The sequence below is a fragment of the Momordica charantia genome (genome assembly GCF_013281855.1).
Source record: "Momordica charantia cultivar OHB3-1 chromosome 10 unlocalized genomic scaffold, Mcharantia_2.0 BLBB01000010.1, whole genome shotgun sequence".
Taxonomy (NCBI): Eukaryota; Viridiplantae; Streptophyta; class Magnoliopsida; order Cucurbitales; family Cucurbitaceae; genus Momordica; species Momordica charantia.
The window spans coordinates 9,364,702-9,387,860 of record NW_028275158.1 but is presented as its reverse complement, the minus strand read 5'-3'; the positions used below and the strand labels follow the sequence as shown (position 1 = coordinate 9,387,860).

At 42.5% G+C, this 23,159-nt stretch overlaps 1 protein-coding gene across 5 annotated transcripts; it reads right to left on the bottom strand.

Annotated features, from left to right (window-relative positions):
- Window positions 1-115: 115 nt before the first annotated feature.
- On the bottom strand, window positions 116-19,294 carry LOC111022120 (uncharacterized). 5 transcript variants are annotated; one of them, XR_015788192.1, is made up of 5 exons: window positions 19,056-19,294; window positions 18,854-18,958; window positions 5,674-5,836; window positions 3,445-5,006; window positions 116-3,346 (listed from the first exon to the last, which is right to left on the bottom strand). XR_015788192.1 is itself a non-coding variant. In XM_088118568.1 (5 exons), exons 4-5 carry the CDS (start codon window positions 14,777-14,779, stop codon window positions 13,701-13,703), a joined length of 999 nt encoding a protein of 332 aa, XP_087974694.1. In that variant the 5' UTR covers window positions 14,780-14,781; window positions 14,848-15,036; window positions 18,854-18,958; window positions 19,056-19,294; the 3' UTR covers window positions 13,693-13,700. The 5 variants fall into 5 exon arrangements, 2 of the variants coding, with proteins under 2 accessions (XP_087974694.1, XP_087974695.1); XR_015788191.1 differs by lacking the exons at window positions 116-3,346; window positions 3,445-5,006 and adding exons at window positions 5,015-5,589; window positions 6,113-6,165; XM_088118568.1 differs by lacking the exons at window positions 116-3,346; window positions 3,445-5,006; window positions 5,674-5,836 and adding exons at window positions 13,693-14,174; window positions 14,255-14,781; window positions 14,848-15,036.
- Between the last annotated feature and the right edge of the window lie 3,865 nt (window positions 19,295-23,159).

Here is a 23,159-nt window from a genome sequence, read left to right as displayed (position 1 = left end):
TTGGTATGGGTTTGCCTCCATTTGCATCTATAAGTTCGTCTAAGGCGACGCCACTGTTTTCCCGATGCTCTACAGCTGCTCCTTTATATTCGCTATCTGAAGACATTATCCCTGCAAAAAAAAAAAAAAAAAACACAAAAAGAAACACATTCTAATAAATTATAAAAGATTATATTATACAGCATTGCACTAATATTTCATATACCATCATGTGTACATGTCAGAGTTATCGCTTTCTTCGTCATCGTCATTGTCATCGTCATCTTCTGACGATGTTGCATCATCCTTGTATTCTTCCTCCTCCTCCTCATCTTCTTCCTCCTCATATATGTCTTCCTCTACATTATCGCCAAAATCTAAGACGATCTCAAGCCTATCAATATTGTCGGATATTATAATTGGATCTATATCGACTCTATGAAATGTATGTGCTTCGATATCCACTTCTTCAACTTCACATTGATTTGTAACTCCTTCACATACATCAACTTCTTCTATTTCAGGCACATCCCATAAATGTCTATGTTCAATTTTTTGAACTACTTTCCAACCAGACCCTAATTTGTGATCTTCAACATAGAACACTTGTTGTGCTTAAGATACAAGTACGAATGGTTCGTCCTGGTACCACAAATGGCAAAGTCTCAACTTTCAATGTCTTCGCAGTCAAGTCTTTGAAGAAATTCGACAATTCTGCAATACCTCCATTACATCATTGGGCAAAAATAGACGAACACCCACTGGTAAAAGTCTTTGAAGCAACACATGTGAATCGTGACTTTTCAGTCCATGTATTTTTCCGTCTTTAACACTAACACATCTTGAAATATTCGATGCGAAACTATAAGGGAATTTTACCGTTTTCAAAAAAACTACAAAACTTCTTTCTTTCTTCTAACGTTAACGTGTAGCTAGCATGCGGTTTTAACAATTTGTTCCCAACATGTTGGAGATGTAATTCTTTACGTATGTTCATCTTCATTAAATCTTTACGTGCTTTATCAGTGTCCTTTGTTTTCCCTTCGATATTTAATAATGTGGCCATGACATTATCACTAATATTCTTCTCGATATGCATGACATCAAGTTTGTGTCGAATCTTGAGAGTTGATCAATATGGTAATTCAAATAATATACTTCTCTTCACCCAATTAAATTGACTGTTTAGTTGCTTCCATTTCCATTGTGAAACATTGATAGTTTTTCTGAGTGGCGGAAAATTAATGGAATCTAATTGGTGGATGACATCCAATCCAGAAAAATGTCGTGGTGCAACTCTATGTTCAGTTTTTCCATTATATTGTTTACTTCTGCGCCAAGAATGATTTTGTGGTAAGAAACGACGATGTCCATATAGCATATCTTACTATGCAATTTGTCCGATGAAATATCTTCATTACATACAGGACATGCCTTATAGCCTTTCGTATTCCATCCGGAGAAATTGCCATAAGCTGGAAAGTTCTGACTACTACATACATCATACGTATCAACACCAGTAGACCACAATTCTTTCAATTCATTTATCAATGGTTGCAAATAAACGTCTATTTCTTTTCCTGGAGCTTTTGGACCTGGTATGAGTAATGACGTGAACCAAAACGATTCCTTCATGCATTTCCACGGGGGTAAGTTATATGGAATTAATATAGTTGGCCATGTACTATATGATACATTCATGTTTCCAAATGGATTAAATCCATCAGTGGCCAAGGCCAATCTTACATTCCTTGAATCCCTGGCAAACCAAGAATGTTGTTTATCAAACTCCTTCCACTCCTCACCATTAGCTGGATGTCGTAAAACCCCTTCTACGTCTAGTCTTTTTTCCTTATGCCATCTCATTTCATTTGACATATGCTTAGACAGATATAATCTTTGCAATCGAGGTATCAATGGGAAATGTCTTAGAACTTTGTGTGGAATCTTTTTTCCTTTCCCCTTGTCTGTTTTGTAACGAGGTTCGTTACATTGTGGACAGACATTAGCTTGCTCATTATCTTTCCAAAATAAGATACAATCATTCTTGCAAGCAGAATTTTTTCATATCCTAAGCCCAAATTGCGTAACATTTTCTTTGCACCATAATAAGACTCTGGAATTTTACAGTCATTAGGAAGAGCTTCTTTAAGTAATTGCAACAGCATATCAAATGACTTATTACTCCATAGATTATGTACTTTGATATGCATTAACTTAACCATGAATGTTAGTACCGAAAATTTCGTACATCTAGGGTATAATTCTTGGTCAAGTTCATTAAGCATGGATTGAAACTTGGTATTTTGAGCTTGTCTATTGTGATCACTTAATTCACCCCTAACTGACGGTCCTTCTTCATTAGACTTAGTGTATCTCTCATTTATAAAATCATTTAACATCTCACTAATTCCTTATTCCTGACCTGTGTTTTAGTCCACGTTTGTACGTATTCTCTTGGAATGCAACTCTCTAGTTTCACCATGGAAAGTCCATATCTTATAATAAGGATACATTCCATAGGAGTACAAATGACCTTCGACATCACATGGTCGTTTCCATTGTAAATTTCGACATTTGTACATGGGCAACGTGTGAACCCTCTTTTATCGAGATGCTTCTTTGATAATTGAACAAACGACCTAATTCCTTCGGTATATTCTTTGCTTAACCTATCCGGATTTTTTATCCAACTTTTATCCATAATTCTTCCTATTCAAAAGTAATAATTCAAATAATTATAAACATAATTAAACAAGTGAAAGTACGAACTTATAATAAAAAATTTATATATCACAATAAAATCATAAGCCTAACAATCCTAAATTTTTTTTATTCCAACCTCACACAAATTCAAATCTAAAGCAACCTTCTATCAAATAAAAACAAAATAAAATAAGTAAAAAAGAATTGCATTATTAATAATTGAATTCTAAAATAAATTAGCATAAATATCTTAAGTCTAATTCCAAGTGAACTAGAACCAAATTTTAAAGTGAATATCAAACATATATACAAATATTATTATTTAACACTACACAACAAGAACAATATTTTAAACCACTTTAAATAATAAAAACACTTCAAATAAAATAAAAAGTGAAAAATTGTACCAAATAGTAATTATCACAAGAACAATTGAATAAAATCTCTTAAACAATGAATGAATCTACACAAAAAAAAAGTATTACATATAAATATAAATCAACGCCCAATCGTGAATGAATCGACCCAACAAAATATGACATAAATATAAATCAAGTAAGTTAAAGTTTTAAAAGGAAATACATTTACCTCGATTTAAACTCGACCCAAAGAGAACGGGGTAACTTTTCGTTTGAACGCCGGAGTGAAGACAAAACGAAATCTACAAAAAAAAAAACAAATTGCATGTAAGCTTAAATGAAGTAAAATACACTTTAAAAATGAAATAAACTTACATTTGACGAAAATCGTACAACTTACCGGCGAAATAATGGAAGAAACAGCGGCAATAAGTCATCAGCGGCGATGGGGACTGGAAATAGAGAAGAAAACCCGAGAGGAAAGAAAGGAGAAGAAAAGAGAAATGGGGGAGAAAGAAAGGTTTGGGGTTTTGGAAGGGGGCAACGAAAACGATTTCGTCGCCCAGTGCCAAAACGCACCCTTCTTTTCGTTGGCTGCTCAAAATGGGGCGACGAAATTGAAATTTCGTCACCCCCTTGCACTCAGCGTCGCTCCTCGTTGCGGTGGGCGACGAAAGTTTCTTTTGTCGCTTTTCAAGCGACGAATTTCGTTTCGTCGCTTGTTTTGCGACAATAAATAATTTCATTGCTTTTCTTGCGACAAAAATTTGTTTCGTCCCTAATTTTCGTCGCCAAACAACAATATTCTTGTAGTGTTGCCAACTCAATAATCCTACCATTTTGGGGATGTGACAAAGTGGGGAGCTGAGGACATAACTACGCAAGATGGAATTCACTCCTTCCCGACTTTAGGGTAAGTAGATGAGTGTTCCCTTAATTACTCACTCCGAGACTTAAACAAGGGGCTCCACCCTCTCATTGGCCCGAGAGGGACTTCTGTTTGATGGTCGGACCATAAACAGGTTGTTCATTAGAGGAGCAGTGGTACTTAAGGTGAAAGAGGTAACTCAGGGGTAAAATGATAATTTGACCTAGCTGAAGTTACAACGCTCGTGAAGTATTGATTTGTCGTCAATAGTTAATTTCCGTGGACACGAAATATTCTGCAGTGAGAAAAGTGCAGCGGCGGGTTGTTAGTGGAGTGATCCGTAGTTAACAAATGTTGGTTAATTTGGTTAATGAGTTCAATCAATTAACTTCGTATTGTTGGAGCTTCTGATCTGTAGGTCCATTACACTACAACAATGAGGGGTTTCGGCGACGAAACGAAAAGTTTTCGTTGCTGAAAAGAAATTTTTGTCGCTGAAGAATATCTGCGATGAAAATTCTTTCATCGCAATTTTCGTTGCTAAAACTGAGTCGCTGAAGAGGTAAAGCAACGAAAATGCCCGTGTGTCGCATATGGGCGACGAAAATGTACTTTTCGCCGCATATGCGACAAAGCGCATTTTCATCACATATGCGACGAAAATATCTTGCATCGCATTTGTCGCTTCTGCGACGAAAACGCCTTCGTCGCATTCTGACCATTTCTTTTCATTATAATTTTCCTTTTTTGCAAGTTTTCCTTGTCGTTTTGTTTTAATTCTCCTTATTATGCAAAATCAACACAAATGTCTAATCGACATCAAAATTCGTCGCTAAATTTAAAACGTTCAACTTGCAAAATTACTTAGATAATAATACAAATTTCATTGAACAACATATGTCATTGAAAACATATACATGTTTCTGCAAATAAAAACAATTCAATTAGAGTACCTACATATAGAATGAAATTTTTGAAAATTAAAACAACAAAATGTCTATCTAAATTTGCAAATAACATTCTCCCTTCAATTGAGCCAAGGTTACAAAATATATTTCCACCATATATAGTTGCATCAATCTGTTACATCAATCCTGTACAAAGAATAACATCAACTATTGTTGTAGTACAAGTATTAAAGCCTACACTAATAGACAAAATTAAACAAATATACTAAACCAATTTCACAAACACACCTCCTTTGTCAAATAAAACTCAAAAATCCAACTAATTTCATAAAATTGAACCACAAAAATATTTGTGTTTTCCTCATTCAAATCCGAGAATAATAAAAAACAAATAACATAAGTAACTATCACAAAATCTATCAAGAACTATTCAAGAACTTATGTACTAAGACATAAGTTAATCATAACATACTTCAGACATACATAAATCATAAGACAGAACACGAAGAACACCCTTTAAACCATACCCCGCCTCCTGGCTCTTTATCATGATTTCAAACATAAGTAAATTCAAAACATCATACATACTTCAGACATACTCCAAACAGTTGCAATTTAGAAAGATAACCTCAAACAACTCCAAACATACACGGAATTCAGAAGACATACTCAAAACATACGTAAAGTCTTAAAACTAGATAGCAAAACAAGAGCACCAAGAAACTAACTTCAGAACACACCTTACTATAATTTTCCTAATAAATTATGACTGCAAAGATAGAACAAGAAATAAAACAAATTGTTAGAATTAGTATGAACCATAAATTATAAGCATACAAAAAATATAATATACCATATGGGAGTACTCGTCAATATCAGAGTCATCGATTTCATCCGACGATGTTGTATCTTCATATTCATCTTCATCTTCATCCTCAATGAACAAGCGAATTCCTTCTTTATATTCTTTGCTTAACTTCTTCGGGTTTTTTATCCAAGTTTTATCCATAATTTTCCTAATAAATCATAGTATACAATGATCATTAACATAATTAAACAAGTGCAAAAAGATTTTGAATCAGAAGATCACAACAAAAATTTGTACTCCTTCGTAGATAAAAGTAAATACATGGAAGATTATCATGTGACATCAAATATTCCTGGCTAACAAATAATCCAAAATATCATTAATACTAATATGAACTTCAAAACAGTAATTATTAAGTGATCAATTACAATGCTACACAACAATATTTTTCTGGAGCTCGAAAATCATAAACATATTTACTAACCTCAAATTTCTCTTAAAGTTTATTCAATCCTTCATGAATGTAATACTTCAAGCCTGAAGGGTTCAAAATACAAAATCAAGCTAATTTGCAAATTACAAAATGTATATTAATATCACGTTTTTATACAAACTATCCAAACTTCAATCAATGAACTTAATCTTACAATATTTGGAATTTAAATAAACTAAATGTATATTCAAATTTCATTCTCATAATTCATGAAATCTTCACATTCTCAAATCCCAAATATGTATAACAAACACCCCTCAAGTAAATAACCATGTTGCATGCCAATTTGAATCGAATAGTATCATTCTTTCTCCCTTGCCGCAAGGAAATGAAACAATCAAACAAAAGTGCCAAAGCTGAATCGTTTCATTCGAAGCAAAGTCACTCTTGCAGCGGCCAATATTTCCTATTTCTAAGAGAACCTCACACGGTATTCGCCAACACTCAGATCGCCTAAAATCAGAGCCCAATAAAAATAACGACTTACTCTATGACTTATTCATCAGTTTTTTCTATGCATGAGATTTGTTTGGGGAAGGGAATACCCTGGACACGTGGAGGACCCCTATTGGTGCTCCAAGATGGCTCATGAGTCATGCCCAGCTCGGATAGTCGAGATGGCCGCCACTAACGTCGACAAATGCTAAGTATGAGGGCCGAGGTGAACCTGGCCCAGGTCTGACCTACCGGGAAGCTCGGTAGGGGCCGATGTAAGCAACTGTCTGCGGCCTGATTATCGGGCGTAACCGTCGGTCCCGAGATTACCGGGTGTAACCGACGGTCCCGAGATTACCGAATGTAACCGTCGCGAGATTAGCGGGACTACCACCCATAAGAAGAGGACCTCACTCCCCGATCAGGTACGATGATTTCTGGCCTCGAACTAAACTGGGAATCCGACCTATACTGACTTGATCGTCGGAGTGCTCACCTTTTTGTGCAGGTCCGCCCAAGCGTTCAGGTCGGTCCGGAGGCCGAGTTCGAGCTGCAATCTGGAACACACTGTTGTGCACATCTTTGCATAAACATTTGGCGCCGTCTGTGAGAACGACAATGTAAGTCATCCCAATTCTTTTAAACCAACACGCGAGCGAACATGGTTCAACCAGCGAACTCGACCAATACGACAGACCGAAGGACTCTAGCTGCCAGCGATGCCCACCAGAGGGAGGTCGGAGCAGCAGCGGTAGAGGGGCAAGGTCACGACGGCCTAGCAACGGAACCCCTCCGCAGGTCGGCGCGGATCACCGCGCCTGCCCTACCGCCTGCGCACCCGAGGACGTCCAAGGCCACCCGTGGCCGAGGTGGGACCTCTAAGAAGGGCACCCGGGATCCAGCTCCGGCTCCAACAAGCGAGAACTTTGATGCGCTCAAGAGAGAGATGGAGGCAATGCGCACACAAATGCGCTCCATCGAGGAAATGTATAACGAGATGATGCTAGCTGCAGGCGCAGGGTCCCGATCTGAAAATCGAGTGACGCGCATAGACGTACGCGAGCAAAGGGGTTCCCACCTCGGCCCAGCCGAGGAGGAACGTCCCGAAAACAACGAGAGCGAGGGGTACACTCGCCAGGGGGGAGACCTCCGTGAGCATCTCAACAGAAAGAGAGGCTCGTCTCTCCGAAAAGGGCAGTCACCATCCCACTCACACAGGAGCTCCAACTAGCAGGCTGAATCCTCTCACAATCCCGCAGGGATAATCACAGGAAGGAGTTCGACCAGCTGAGGGGGGAGCTCGATGCTCAGGTGGAGGCCTTAAAGGCCAAATGTGAGCAGAAAGACGATTCACTGAACGATGGCGACTTGGGAGAATCGCCTTTCACCTCGGACGTTTTGGAAGCACCAATCCCTCCGAAGTTCAAAGCTCCTACCGTGAAGCCTTATGATGGGGCGAAGGACCCCAAGGACTATGTTGAGGTCTTTGAAGGCCTCATGGACTTCCAAGCGGCATCAGACGCAATCAAATGCCGCGCCTTTCAGATCGCGCTTACTGGCAGCGCGCGATTGTGGTATCGGAGACTGCCAGCCAGGTCGATCTCGACCTACTCTCAGCTGAGAAGGGAGTTCCTCGCCCAGTTCTCTTCTCGGCACTATGAAAAAAAGACAGCGACCCATCTCGCCACCATCAGGCAGAAGGAGGGTGAGACGCTGCGAGAATATGTCACCAGATTCCAGGAGGAGCAGTTGAAGGTTGCACACTGCTCCGATGACTCGGCCATGTGCTATTTCCTCACCGGTCTAGCCGACGAAGCCCTCACGGTGAAACTTGGAGAGGAGGCCCCGGCCACCTTCGCCGAGGTGCTTCAGAAGGCGAAGAAAGTCATCGATGGATAGGAGCTCCTCCGAACCAAAACCGGCCAACCGGAGCGAAAGATCGGCCGGGGCAGAAGTGGAAAAGATGTAGAAAGGGCAGATCCCAAGTCCAACGACAAGAGATCCTTTTCCAGCGGCCGAGCTGAGTATCGAAGGGCGGAGAACGGACCTACCAAGAGCCGACCTTACGAGCGCTTCACCCCGACCACGATTCCAATTTCCGAGATCCTAACGAACATCGAGGAGTCTGGAATGGAGAAACTACTCAAGCGTCTTGAGAAACTTCAAGGAGCCCTGGAGAGGCGCAGCAAGGACAAGTATTGCCGCTTCCATCGGGAGCACGGCCACAACACGTCGGACTGCTGGGAGTTGAAGCACCAAATTGAGAATCTAATTCAAGATGGCTATTTCAAGAAGTTTGTGGGAAAGCCCAAGACTAGCTCAGCAGAGAAAAAGGAAGAGCGAAAGCGTTCAAGGACGTCACCCCGGCGCACCGACCGACCTGCAGTCATCAATACCATTTTTGGAGGGCCAAGCGGGGGTCAGTCCGGACATAAAAGAAAGGAGTTAGCCCGTGCAGCCAGGCGCGAGGTGTGCATCATCAGGGAGCAGGGGCCGACCTGCCCAATCACCTTCGACGATGCAGACTTGGAGGAGGTCCACCTGCCCCACAATGATGCACTTGTGATTGCTCCCTTGATTGATCATGTGGTGGTCAGGAGAGTGCTGGTAGACGGGGGCGCATCCGCTAACATCCTGTCCTTACCGACCTACCTCGCCTTGGGATGGACGAGGTCGCAATTGAAGAGAAGCCCGACACCGCTGGTTGGGTTCTCTGGAGAATCGGTCATCCCAGAGGGTTGCATCGACTTGCCGGTCACGCTAGGGCAGGACCAAACTCGGGTCACTCAAATGGCCGAGTTCGTGGTAATTGACGGTAGATCGGCCTATAACGCCATCTTTGGGCGACCCATCATCCACTCATTTCGGGCCATTCCCTCAACACTTCATCAAGTTTTGAAGTATCCAACCCCCAATGGCGTGGGCACGGTCCGAGGTGAACAGGCCGCTTCAAGGGAGTGTTATGCCTCCGCACTCAAAGGCTCATCGGTTTGCGCCCTCGAAACTCTCGCCGGCAGGGATGGGCCGCTCGAGTCCGAGCCCGACCTGCCGAGGAAGGAGTTTGCCGCACCCACTGAGGAGCTCGAGCTTGTTCCTCTGCTTAGTCCCGAGAAGCAGGTAAGCATAGGAACCAAGCTGGGGGCCACCGACAGAGAGGAGCTAATCCACTTCCTCAGATCCAACTCGGACGTCTTTGCGTGGTCCCATGAGGACATGCCTAGCATTGACCCGCGAATTATGACGCATCGCCTCAGCATAGATCCATCATTCCGACCTGTGAAACAAAAGAGAAGACCTATAAACAAGTCGAGGAGTGATGTAATTGTTGAGGAAGTTAACAAACTTTTGAAAGCTGAATACATAACAGAAATTTCGTATCCCGAGTGGCTCTCCAATGTTGTATTAGTTAAAAAATCTAACGGCAAGTGGAGAATGTGCGTAGATTTTACGAACTTAAATAAGGCATGTCCGAAAGATTGCTTCCCACTGCCGAGGATTGATCAGCTCGTGGACGCCACAGCCGGGCACGAACTGCTCACCTTCATGGACGCCTACTCTAGGTACAACCAAATCAAGATGCATGTCTCAGATGAAGGTCATACCGCTTTCATAACAGACCAAGGTCTGTACTGCTACAAGGTCATGCCCTTCGGGTTAAAGAACGCAGGAGCGACCTACCAGAGAATGGTGAACAAAATGTTCGCCAAGCAGATCGGCCGGAATATGGAAGTGTATGTGGACGACATGCTTGTCAAGAGCAAGCAGTCTAAGTCGCATCTCTCCGACCTGGCCGAAGCCTTCGAGGTTCTGAGGGCATATCAAATGAAGCTCAACCCTACTAAGTGTGCCTTTGGAGTCTCCTCGGGAAAATTCCTCGGCTTCATGGTGAATAACCGGGGAATCGAGGCCAACCCCGAAAAGATTAAAGCCGTGACCGAGATGGAGGCACCGAAGACGCTGAGGCAGCTTCAGTGTCTCAATGGCAGGGTTGCGGCCCTGAGCCGGTTTGTTTCAAGAGCGACAGATAGGTGCCTTCCTTTCTTTAAAATCATACGAAAGAAAGGGTCGTTTGAATGGACAGTGGAGTGCGAGCAAGCGTTTCAGCAATTGAAGAGCTACCTCTGTTCGGCACCTTTTCTCGCCAAGCCCATGCCGGGGGACAAGCTCCAATTGTACTTAGCAGTGTCTGACAGTGCCGTCAGCTCGGTCCTAATCAGGCAAGAGGAAGCGCGGCAAAACCCGGTCTACTACACAAGCAAGGCTATGACCGAAGCCGAGACTAGGTACCCTCAGATGGAGAAGTTGGCTCTCGCTTTAGTCACCTCGGCCTGACGGCTCAGACCATACTGCCAAGCCCATACGGTGGTGGTGCTCACTAACTTGCCCCTAAAAAGCATCTTCCATAAGCCGGAAGCTTTTGGACGCCTAATGAAGTGGGCAATAGAGCTAAGTGAGTACGACATCCAGTTCTAACCCAGAACTGCGTTGAAAGGACAAGCAGCGGCAGATTTCATAGCCGAGCTCACACCACCTTCCGAGCTGAGCGAGTCCGACCTACCTTGGACAGTCTATGTCGACGGATCCTCCAATGAGAAGGGGTGCGGAGCCGGGGTCCTCTTGCTCGGACCAGGGGGCGAGCGATTTGAGTATGCCTTGCGGTTCGGCTTCCGAACTTCTAACAACGAGGCTGAGTATGAAGCATTTATTGCCGGCCTGCGAATCGCTCGAGCATTGGGGGCCTCTTGTGTTAAGGTCTTCAGTGACTCCCAGCTGATTGTGAGCCAGATCAAGGACGAGTACCAAGCCAAAGACACCCGAATGGAGTAGTATTTGGGCAAGGTCAGATCGCACCTCGCCCAGTTTCGAACTTACGAAGTAAGCCGGATTCCGCGAGCAGAAAATTCTAATGCTGACGCCTTAGCCAAGTTAGCATCGGCGTACGAGACCGACCTGGCCAGGTCGGTCCCCGTCGAGATCCTCGATAATCCCTCGATCTTAGAGCCAGATCTGATAGAGATCGGCGCTCCAGAATCCTCATGGATGGACCCGATCGCGGACTTCATTAGGGGCAACTCACCACAAGACCCCAAGGAGCGCAGAAAGTTGGCAAGGCGGGCAGCTCGGTTCGTGGTTCGAGATGGGGCATTATACCGACGTGGCTTTTCCCTGCCTCTATTGAGATGCCTAACCCCTGAAGAGGGCCTGTACGTCCTCAGAGAGATCCACGAAGGAGTGTGCGGCAATCACTCAGGCGCCCGGTCACTGTCGGCCAAAGTGGTCCGACAAGGATACTATTGGCCGACCCTCAGCCAGGACGCCAAGACGTTCGTTAGAACTTGCGACAATTGCCAACGCTACGGAACCATAATCCACCAACCTCCCGAGCTGCTCACCCCCATCTCGGCCCTGTGGCCATTCGCGCAGTGGGGGTAGATATCATTGGTCCTTTCCCTTTGGGCAAGGGCTAGACCAAGTTCGCTGTGGTTGCTGTGGATTACTTCACCAAGTGGGCCGAGGCCGAAGCACTCTCCCACATAACGGAATCCAGGGTCACGTCCTTCGTATGGACGAATATCATATGTCGCTTTGGTATACCGCAGGCCATAGTGACAGACAATGGGAAGCAGTTTGACAACGCCAAGTTCAAACACTTTTGCAGCAAACTTGGCATAAGTCATCTTAGCTCGTCCCCCGCACATCCGCAAGCAAATGGGCAGGTGGAGGCAGTCAACAAGATCATCAAGCGAGGCATCAAACTTAGACTGGACTCCAAGAAAGGCAGGTGGGCCGAGGAACTACCAGAGGTTCTATGGTCGTACCGGACCACCCAACGAGAGTCGACGGGTGAGACCCCGTTCTCTCTGGCCTTCGACTCCGAAGCTGTAGTCCCGGTTGAGATCGGTATGCCATCTGACAGAGTAGAGCATTACGAACCTACGACAAATGAGGATGAGCTGCTCCTCAACCTCGACTTGTTGGAAGAAAGAAGAGCAATGGCCCAGCTACGCCTGGCGGAATATCAGGGCAGAATGGCCAGACATTACAATGCCCGCGTTCGACCTCGGGCCTTTCAGGTCGGACATCTGGTCTTAAGGAGGGTCCAAACGCATGTGGGTGCCCTTGATCCGGCCTGGGAGGGCCCATTTGAGATCAAGGGCATAGTCCGACCTGGGACGTACATATTGGCCGATCTGAAAGGAGATATCCTCGCGCACCCGTGGAACGCGGAACACCTGAAGCGTTATTATCCTTGAAATGCCAAGAGGGTTTTCAATGAATCTGTAACGACTGTTCCAAAAGAATTATGATCGGAATAAATGTAATGATTTAATTTCATGCTTCCGAGTTCGACCAGAAATTAAATGGGGGCCACGGACTCCCACGCGATCACATTCCAGCAGTTGGTTCAAGTTCAATCCTCCGAAGCCTAAGGGAAGCCTAAGGGTACGAGGTGCGATGCCAAAACCACTGACGAACTTAAAAACCACTGACGAACTTAAAATTCAAACCTTCAAGGCAAAGGGGCGATGTGAAAAGTTCAAAATGATCAAGCCTCCGAACTTGGGGGTACGAGGAACGATATGAAGAATAGCTACGGACTTAGGATTTTAGCCTTTTAACCTTTTTTAAGTTAAGGGTGAAATGTTAAAAATCCAGAGTTGGTGCAATGTATTGAACATTAAGAGATTCAAACTCAAACTTACAACTATTTTAATTGAAGGCGCGACCTCAAAGGTAAGAGGTGCGAGGTGACATTGGCTGCAAAAGGCAAAGAAATGAAAGATGTTGCCGACACCAAAGTAAAATCGAACAAAGCTTCTTCATTAATGGAGAGCAGAGCCAAGGCTTATAGACCTTGCAGCTCTGCCTTAACAAACAGAAAACAAAAGAAAATGGAGGAAGAAGAGCGAAAAGCCTCGTGAAGGGTGGTCGCCTAAGAGTCTGCTTGAGGAGCGCCTTCTTGAGTGGAGCCGACCTGGTCCTCTTCGGGATCGGAGTAGTCAGAGTCCAGATCTCTGACATACTGATCCACCAACGCTTGGGGGCCAGGGTGCCGCCAGGCCCAGACGCCCACTTCTCGCATACCTCCTTTTCAAACCGCTGAGATCGATCTGAAGGTCGGGCATGTCGGAAGCAATGCCCTTCATGAGGAACTTGAAGCCCGCGTCAGAAAAGTCTTTGGCAAATCCATCGAAGTCAGGATGTTGCCTAAACGATTCCTCCAATAGGACTCCATTGCTGAGGCGCTCCTTCGCCGTCTCCAACTCGGCAGTCGCATGCTCCAGCTCCTTATCCTTCGCTTCAAGCGCCTGGAGCATGTCGTCCTTCTCTTCAGAAGCTGGAACTTCTCCTTCTCCAAGCCCCTGGTGATAGCGTGGGCAGCTCGGAGTTGGGCCTTGCGCCTGTCCTCTTCCTTCTTCAGCAGCTCGGCCTGGGACTCCACCTCGGCCTTCAAAATCTCCACCTCAAAGTGAGCCTTCAGCAGCTCATCCTTCATGGTGGAGGAAGCAGCCTCCAAGGCAGCAGAGAACTCCTCTTTCTCCCTCGCTGCCAGAACTTCCCTCCCATCCAGCTCGGCCTTTACAGCCAGAGCCGATTGAATGGAAGCAACGAACTCCTGAGAAACGGTACAAGGAAAAAGTTAGACCGAATTACCTGTTGGGCGAAATTAAGCAAAAATGGGGACACTAGTCTTACCTCGACGGCGTAGTCGATGGTCCTCTGCAGAACGGACTCAGGGTCGCTCACAAATTTGGACGCTCTCCTTAGGCAGCGGTCCAAACTTGCAGCTGAGATGCGGGACACCTGGTCCCTCACCCCGGAACTTGACGGCTCAACTCTGAACCGTGCCGTCACGTCGGACGTCCCGCTCATCCTAGCCGCAGGGTCGTCCATCCGATCTGCGAAACTTGCACGTAAGACCTTGCGAGCTCCGACCTCCGAGGGGGAGATCGCCTTCTTTTTCTTCCTTCTTCGCTTCAGAGGGGCTTCCTCCCTCACCTCCTCGCCCAAAGGCGGGACGTCCACCGCCTCGGTCTGATCCCTGGGGCGCTTCTCCCTCGAGGGACCCCCAAAAGACTCCAGCTCGACCACTGGGGCTGGATCTTCCGAGGCAGGTCCTGCCACGGCAGGGGTGGTAGGTTTCGAACTCTGGGCGGCCTCAAGAGCATGGGCTCGGCCCTTGGACTTGCGCTTCACGCTGCTTGCAAACCCGCAAACCATGGCTGCAAAATAAAAATAGGGGTCATCACAAGGTTAGAGGAAAAAGCGGTGAGGCAAGCTCGGCATACCAAGTTCAGAGTTCGGCCTTGAGGATTCAATGGGACGAACTGCAGGGTTGTAATCTAGCAGCCCGGATTCAAGCAGCAATTCGTCGGTCACCAGGGTTCCGACCTTCCTACCCCTCGGAAAGTGCTCCTTGTAGTATTTCAGCGTGTCGAAGGAGGCTTGCGTAAGCTCGGGGACTGGTCGGATTGAAACTGCACGAAGACAAAATCCGAGTTAGACCTGAATGACAGAAGAAAATTACGAAAAGCAAGAACTACTCCGTACCTAGGTTCCCAAACCTAGTGGGGACGTCAAAGAAGGAACGACCTGACTCGTCCTTTGCGAGCCATTCCCCGGAAGCGTAGAACCACTTCCTCACCCATCCCTTGATGGAGGTCGGCCCCTTAACTATACCGCCTGCGCCTTTCCTTGCGCACATATAGAACCGACCGGGCTTCTTAGCTATCCTTTTCGCTTCGAAGCACACGAGGAGCTGGTCTACGTCCAACAGCTCGGCCTCCTCACTATCCCGAGCTCGTAGCCAAAAAAGGATGGCCAAAGCGAAAATGACACCCCACCCATTGGGGGCCACTTGAGCCGGAGCCAATCCAATCCGGAAGAGAAATTCTTGGACAAAAGGGTGAAGGGGAAGTCTGAGGCCGTACTCAAACATTTTGAAGTAGAGAGTGACCCATCCCTCTGGAGGATTGTCAGCTCTCTCCCCCTCCTCCGGAAGCCTGAGGAGGATGTTCTCAGGGATAGCGAACCCCCTACGAAGGGATCCGAGGTAGTGCTCAGGTATCCTAGAAGGGTATTCCAAACCCTGACCTGAAGTGGAGGCGTCACTATCCTCCCCGTCATCGGAGAATCTAAAGTTTTCTATCTCCTCGAGCTCGGACTCTAACCTACGAGCTAAATCGGATCCTAAGTTGCTGCTAAAAGAGGACGACATGGCAACTACGTTCGAAAGAGAGAGGGAAGAGACCGACCTACCAAGGGTTCGAGTTGCCTTCAGATCGAACTCCAAGAATTCAGGGAACGTAAGGTATGATCTGAAGGATTGGGGGCATTTATAGCCCGTCGGAAGAATTTCCCCACCGTACACGTGTAATCAACGAGCGGCTAGGATCCTCCCTGAGATCCGAAGCGTCGGAATATTTGAATATTTCGACGATAAATCTTCAGCGACGGTTGTATTTTCCCACGAATAGGAAGTCGCCATGTGTCCAAAGCAAGTCGAATGAACTTCTCTGCCAGGTCAAGATCGGACCAAACAGAGAGGGGGCCAATGTTTGGGGAAGGGAATACCGTGGACACGTGGAGGACCCCTATTGGTGCTCCAAGATGGCTCATGAGTCATGCCCAGCTCGGATAGCCGAGATGGCCGCCACTAACGTCGACAAATGCTAAGTATGAGGGCCGAGGTGAACCTGGCCCAGGTCTGACCTACCGGGGAGCTCGGTAGGGGCCGATGTAAGCAACTGTCTGCGGCGTGATTATCGGGCGTAACCGTCGGTCCTGAGATTACCGGGTGTAACCGACGGTCCCGAGATTACCGAATGTAACCGTCGCGAGATTAGTGGGACTACCACCCATAAGTAGAGGACCTCACTCCCCGATCAGGTACGATGATTTCTGGCCTCGAACTAAACTGGGAATCCGACCTATACTGACTTGATCGTCGGAGTGCTCACCTTTTTGTGCAGGTCCGCCCAAGCGTTCAAGTCGGTCCGGAGGCCGAGTTCGAGCTGCAATCTGGAACACACTGTTGTGCACATCTTTACATAAACAAGATTAAAATGGATTGATTCATCTTCATATAGCCCTCAAAAATCAAGAGAATCTCGTAAAAGTTAAAAAACTATAGAAGATCACATTGAAACGGTAATTCCCCAACCCTCTTCTCTTTCTCAGGAGCCTTAACCGAGCAAACTGCTCTCTGCCCCTCATTTTCAATTAAAAATGCACAAACAATTTCAATTGAAATTGAAATCAAGGAAACCAAGGATGGAAGCCTAACACTCAAGAAATTCATAAGTGATAGAGATTCCAAGTGAACTGATCTCAGAGAAATTTACGAGGGCGGCGGCGAAGCGACGGCAAGGTAGGGGTAGTGGGGAGAGAGTAGAGAGGGTGGCGGCAGCACATGAAGCCTAATCAGAGGAGGGCGGTGAGGCAATAGCAACCAGCGATTGAGAGAGAGTAGAGGGAGAGGGTCGCGAATAGAGAGAGCAGGAAGGAGACACGATGGTGAGAAATTAGGGATTTGGTATTAAGGCTGTGCGACGAAAATTATTTCGTCGCATTAACGTTCTTTTGTCACATAAAAATGCGACGAAAGCTGTTTTCGTCGTGTTTTTTCGATTAAGTTTTTTCGTCACATTATTTTCTTCGCTGAAACATATATTTCTTGCAGTGTTAGGTCCCCTTGCTAACTCATAACGGGTAAAACGAGGATCAAGTTTTTTTTGTAAGAATTTTAAATGTTCAAATTATAAGGGAATGTATATAATGTATATTGATACATCATATAAATATTAATTTTGGATTAAGATTCAAAATTAATACTATATATTATGAGGGAAATATTTGAATAAGATTCAAACAATAATTAATATGAGTTAGACTCACATTAAAACTATAGGTTAAAATTAATGCGCATAAAATGTACATTAAAATTATAGGTTATACAAGAGATACTTTTGAATATGATTCAAATATATGGTTTTAATTCAATATCCGATATTCAATTAAAAAAGTTAAAAATTTATTATTTATTTATTTAATATTTATATTTAATTAATTGATTATTAATTTGATTAATATAATTATTAATTAAGTTAATTAATAATTAATTAGCTAATTAAATTAAGTTTTACTCCAAGCGAGGAAAGTTCACTGGTGCAGTTGGAAGAGGATGTGCCTTCGAAAAGAGCTAGGCAGGATGGGTTTTAATGAGCTAAAGGTTTCGGCCAAGCAGAGTTGGAGAATTTTGAAGAATCTGAATAGCCTTCTTGCTAAAATTCTTAAAGTAAAATACTTTAAAATCGAAGGTTTTTTAAAAGCCAAACTTGGCAATTACCCATCATATATTTGGCAGAGTATTCTTTGGGGCAAAGAGTTTTTTGAGCAAGCATATAGGTGGAGAATTGGGAATGAACACTCGGTGTCATTGAGGTAGATCCATGTCGAGATGGCAATTACAGAATTATCCAATGCCCTGACTTTTTGAAAGGTCAATGTGTTAATGCGCTTATGAATGAAAGAGGATTTTGGAAGGAGTTGATTAGATCACGTTTTATAGAGACAGAAGCAGTAATCATCTCTCAGTTACCGCTCCCAAGGTATGATGCAAATGATGAAATTATCTAGGGGCCAGATAAGAAGGGTTTTTTTTTTTCGTGAAAAGTGCTTATCATGTGGGGATGAACTCTCAGTTTTGCGATGAGGCCTCTTCTTCAAACCTTGACAATCATCGTCATATGTGAAATTGTCTTTGAAATGTCGATACCCTTCCAAAAGAAAAGATTTCCTGGTGGCAGGCCTTGAGTGATGTCCTTCCAACAAATTCTAATCTGGTTAAGAAAGTGATTCGTTCTAACTACTTATACGTTTTATGCTGGAAGGAAGAGGAGACATCCAAACACCTTTTTTGGGAGTGTAAGGTAACTAGAGATTTATGAAGTTATTTTCTAAATTTTAATATAAATCTTTTTTCTTTAAACAAATCGATGCTATCATTTCGAGATTACTGGGATGAGATCCTAGCCTGTGGAGGGAGTCAAGACATTGCAAAAGCTATAACTTTAGTTTGGCAAATGTGGGTATACCGAAATTCGATTGTGTTTGGAGGCGAACAACCGAATCAAGATCGCATGAGACTACTAATTGAGAGACAATTCACCTATCAAGCACAGAAGGCTATCCAAGATTCAAGTAGCCAGAGTTCAAGAGAGAACCAAGTTATTTCCACAGATGCAATTTGAAGGAACAGTCATATAGAAATTGGAACTCAGCTCCAATTAATACCTGGAAAATGAACATGGACACAACTTGGTTTGAGGGAAGACGAGTTGGGGGCGTTGGCTGGGTCGCCCAAGACTCAAGCGACATGGTGGTGCAAGCTGGATATTGCTACATTAGAGAGAAACAAAGTGTTAAATTCTTGGAAGCTTTTGCTCTTCTTCATGGTTTGAGAAATATTCAGAATCTAGAAGGATACGACATTCACCTTGAAACTGACTCTCATGGAGTGGTGAAGTTGGTGGAGGAGGAGGATGTCGACATCTCTGAAATTTGTTGGATAGTGGACGAAATCAAGATTTTGCTGGCCCGGAAGTCAATGGTCTCGGTCAATTTTATTCACCGAGAGGCTAACAGCGCGGCTCATCAGATTGCCCGATTGTTCACTGAAGATGAAGGGGCTATTATTTGGGATGAGGGTTTTTGGAGATCCCTTCGTCACTCAAACTTGTTTTTTATGACAGTTTAATTTCATGAAGAAAGAAAGGAAAAAAAATATTAGATAATTAAATTAATTAATTAATGGTTAATTAATTAATTAATTTTTTTTCTCTTTTTTCAACTCCCCTGCATAACTGCAGGGAGTGAGGAGTTATGACGTGGGGTCGTTTGTTTTTTAGTTAAGAATGCATAAACATTTTCCCTGTTTTTCCTACTATGAAAAAAAAAACAAAGAATCTCTCTCTCAATTGTTCTTTGCTTTTTCATTCCCATCTGGTTCCCAAAAAGCAGATCTTCGTCCGAGACATAGCAAGGAAGGTCTTGGTGGTGTTCGTTTTGTTTATAGGAAAAAAAGCATCAAAGGTTAAAAAAAAAAAAAAAAAACTCATTTTTTCCCATGTATTTTGGTTTTTCTATTGATAACTCTCCAAAAGATAGTTATTTGTGCAAGATTTTCATATAAATTAGCTAAGGATAGCGTCACTAACACCCACTCTACATTGATTTTGTGCAAATAATGTTATAAATTCACCATCCTCCTTATTTTTGCTGATAATGCTGAGAGTTATGAAGAATGACCTAACTTTAAATGTTTTGATGTAGCATTGTTGACGATGCACCATCGGAATCAAAAATGCAGAAAAGACAGAGTTGACAGTGACAGATTTTTACTTGAGTATTTACTGCAGTAAAACGCAGATTCACCTAATATTTTGAGTTGAGGCCACTTTATTGTTTGTGTTGCCCTAAAATCAAGGATGGATATAAAAGCAACATTTCAAGCTTGCCTCCCTCTATTCATTCTTAATCAAACCTTAGAGAGAACAAGACAAGAGAAGAGAGAAAACACTTAGAGAGGAACCGGAAGAAGACAACAAATGGAGTGAAGTGCTGTTGTTTTTCTTCCATTTCTTCTTCTTTTGTACTCTTAAGTGCACGGATCTTGTATTTTCTTCTTTCCTTTTCTTGTATGACATTGCGTAGCTAAGTTTATTGTAAGAGGAAGCATGTTGTGAACTTATTCTTAGGCTGTAAACTTTGTTTCAGCTTTAATGATGATATATATACTGAGTTGAAGTTGTTTGATTTTCAACGTGCTTGACCAACATATTGGAATACATCTTTATTAGCTTTTGAAAAATTGTAATAAGGATTGTTTGGCTTCAACTCATGCTAGATCTACTTGAGTTTAGAGTGTGGGTACTTAAGAATAAGACTCACCTAGTAAGGTTATAAACTGTGTTGATATGCTGTCATGTTTGCCCTAAAACGTAATAGCAAAAAATCTGAGAAATCTGGGAAGATTCCATGTCTGTTTGGCCAGTATATTACATTTGTTTAGGTGAGTCCAGAAGAGGTCACATAAACTCTTCCCCCTTACCTTTTTAAATATCAGTAGTTAATCTCTTGTTTGCACATTTTTCTTTAATCTATTTGGTTTTGCTTGGTTCTGCCTTGTTTTTAATTAGCAAATAATGTATGCCCTATTTTGTTTTGAGTTCCTTCAGTTTTTCTTATCTAAAACATTTTTGTTGATTTGTTTGATTTTCTTAAGTAATGGTTGAAGTGTTTAGTTATCAATTCCTGTGGATATGATCTTTTTATCACTTGCTACAATGGTTGTGTACACTTGCACAAAGAGTTCTAAACCATACAACATCTTTGTTTTCAATTTCAAAAGGATGGAAACAGTGCCCTATTCAAGTGTTGTTGGCAGCATGATGTACTTAATGATTTGCACAAGACCGAATTCGGCCTATTCGACTAGTCTAATCAGCTACAAAATGAAAAGACAAGTGTACAAAAGATTAGTCTATCTGCCCTATTCAAGTGCCTATTCGAATGCGGCACTGGAAGCTGCAAAATGGGTACTTACGTACCTAAAATGGACTAAAAATATATATCTCTCATACAAAAATCCTCAAAGAGCTATATGGTTATGTAGATTCAGATTATGCATGAGATATGGAAAAAATAAGGTTTCTATCTAGATACTTGTTCCTAGTGGGAGAAAACTTGACCCTGGTTGAACCTATTGTGAGTGAGGGTAATTACGATAGTAGTTAGGAATAAGGGCATTTGTATAAATAGTCCTTTGATTAACTTTGTGGAGTAGTTGATTCACCTTTGTAATTTCTATCACAAAATAATAAGTGAAAAGATCATAGCCTTACCGTGGATGTAGGCCAAAATTGGCTTAACCATACCACTCTAAACCATGAGTCTCTTCTTCCTCCCCTGTTCTTCTTCTTTAATTCTTGAACTCCAACATCATGCAAACAATAACAAGTCTCAAAGATCCGTAACACCTTGTAACCGACCAATGATTTTTGATCGGTTACATAGGGATTATGGTCCTATAATCATCACGTCAGTTTTCTCTTATCCCTGCATATAGAACCTTTTTTTTATTCCACGAATAAACATAGTGGAAGATGAAACCCATCAATCGGCATTCAATTATGGATCAAGGTATGCTTTCGCTTCTTTGGTATTAATTCTCTTGAATTGATCTGGAAAATCAATCTATGACTTTTAAGTTTTGGGTTTTAATTTTTCCAATTTGATGCCAATTTGATGATCACTTACTTTATTAATAGTGTAATCTTCGTACAAAATTGTTGTGGTTCTGCATTTTGTGATTTCTGGAACGAGGAAAGGCTCACTGTAGCGATTAAGTTTTCAGTTTTTTGGTTCCACTCTTCATACATGTTGGAACTGTCTTTGTTTAAAAAAAAAATAATAAAATAAAAATCAGAAGTGTTCACTGGCTGCGAATGCATAGAGGATGGTTGTGAATGCTGCAACGCACAGCCTGCAGAAATTAAAAAAAAAAAATAAAGGTGAGGACATTTGCATTACTGCGGTGCGTTTGCGAATTACAAAGACTTCTTCTTGTTTTGATTTTGTCTAGTGGTGGGTCATAACTCACTTGTGTTCTGGTACAGTATATGCAATTTGAAAATTGGATTTCCAAGTTATACATATCAGGTGAGTTTATTTTATTTTATTTAAGAATTCATAAATTTAATTTTTAATGGTGCATTTTTATTATAATTTGGTATTAGATATTGGGTTATGCAACTTGTGCACTTATTTTATTCTTACGTACTTGATTATGTTATTACATTGATATATATATTTTAATTCATAAATTCAAATTTTGGTGAGTTGAATTTTATGGTTAGTATCATTGTGTTAGATATATAGTTGCATAATTGAAATTCAATGTCGCCAAAGTGACATCTCTAGTGGAGATTATTCATAAATGTGTTTAATGTTGGAATGTTTGTATATTTATGCAAATATTAGTCTCCCCAAAGGAAGGTTAATATTTGACGTGAATTACAAATATTTTTTTCTGGTGATAAATGTGTGAAAATTATAAGGCTTTTGCCATGTGAATAATAAATCGATCTAAAGATAGGTTTGTTAATTTGACGTGTACTTATTGTCTATACCAAGATTTCAGCTTACAGTCAATATTATTGTCCAAAGACTTGATATTGATGCCGTGTTAGGTATTTTGTGAAAGGATTAAACATTATTTGAATTTTATGATTACTATGGTTAATTTTTTCATTATTGACCATTACTAATATGAGCATTATCATACATTTAATTTTGTTTTCTTAAGCAGTAAAAAAAAAAAAATTGTTTTCTACTAAAAAAAATTGTTTTCTTATCAACTGATATTGCTACAATTTCTGCTATTCTCGACAATATTTTCCTATTCTTAATGGTTCAAACTTCAAATAATGGAAAACAAATATGGTTGCTTTTTTAGGCTCTATGGATCTAGACCTTGCATTTAGGATAGAGGAACCTCCTTCTCCTTCAGTTGAGAGTTCTCTTAGTGATAGGAGTCTAT

Bases quoted from the DNA above. Each gene is read 5' to 3' on its own strand.
- LOC111022120 (XM_088118569.1), bottom strand. From the start codon at position 14,779: ATGGTTTGCGGGTTTGCAAGCAGCGTGAAGCGCAAGTCCAAGGGCCGA. The intron at 14,175-14,254 runs GTAAGACTAGTG...ACCGTTTCTCAG, and splicing joins CCATCGACTACGCCGTCGAG to GAGTTCGTTGCTTCCATTCA.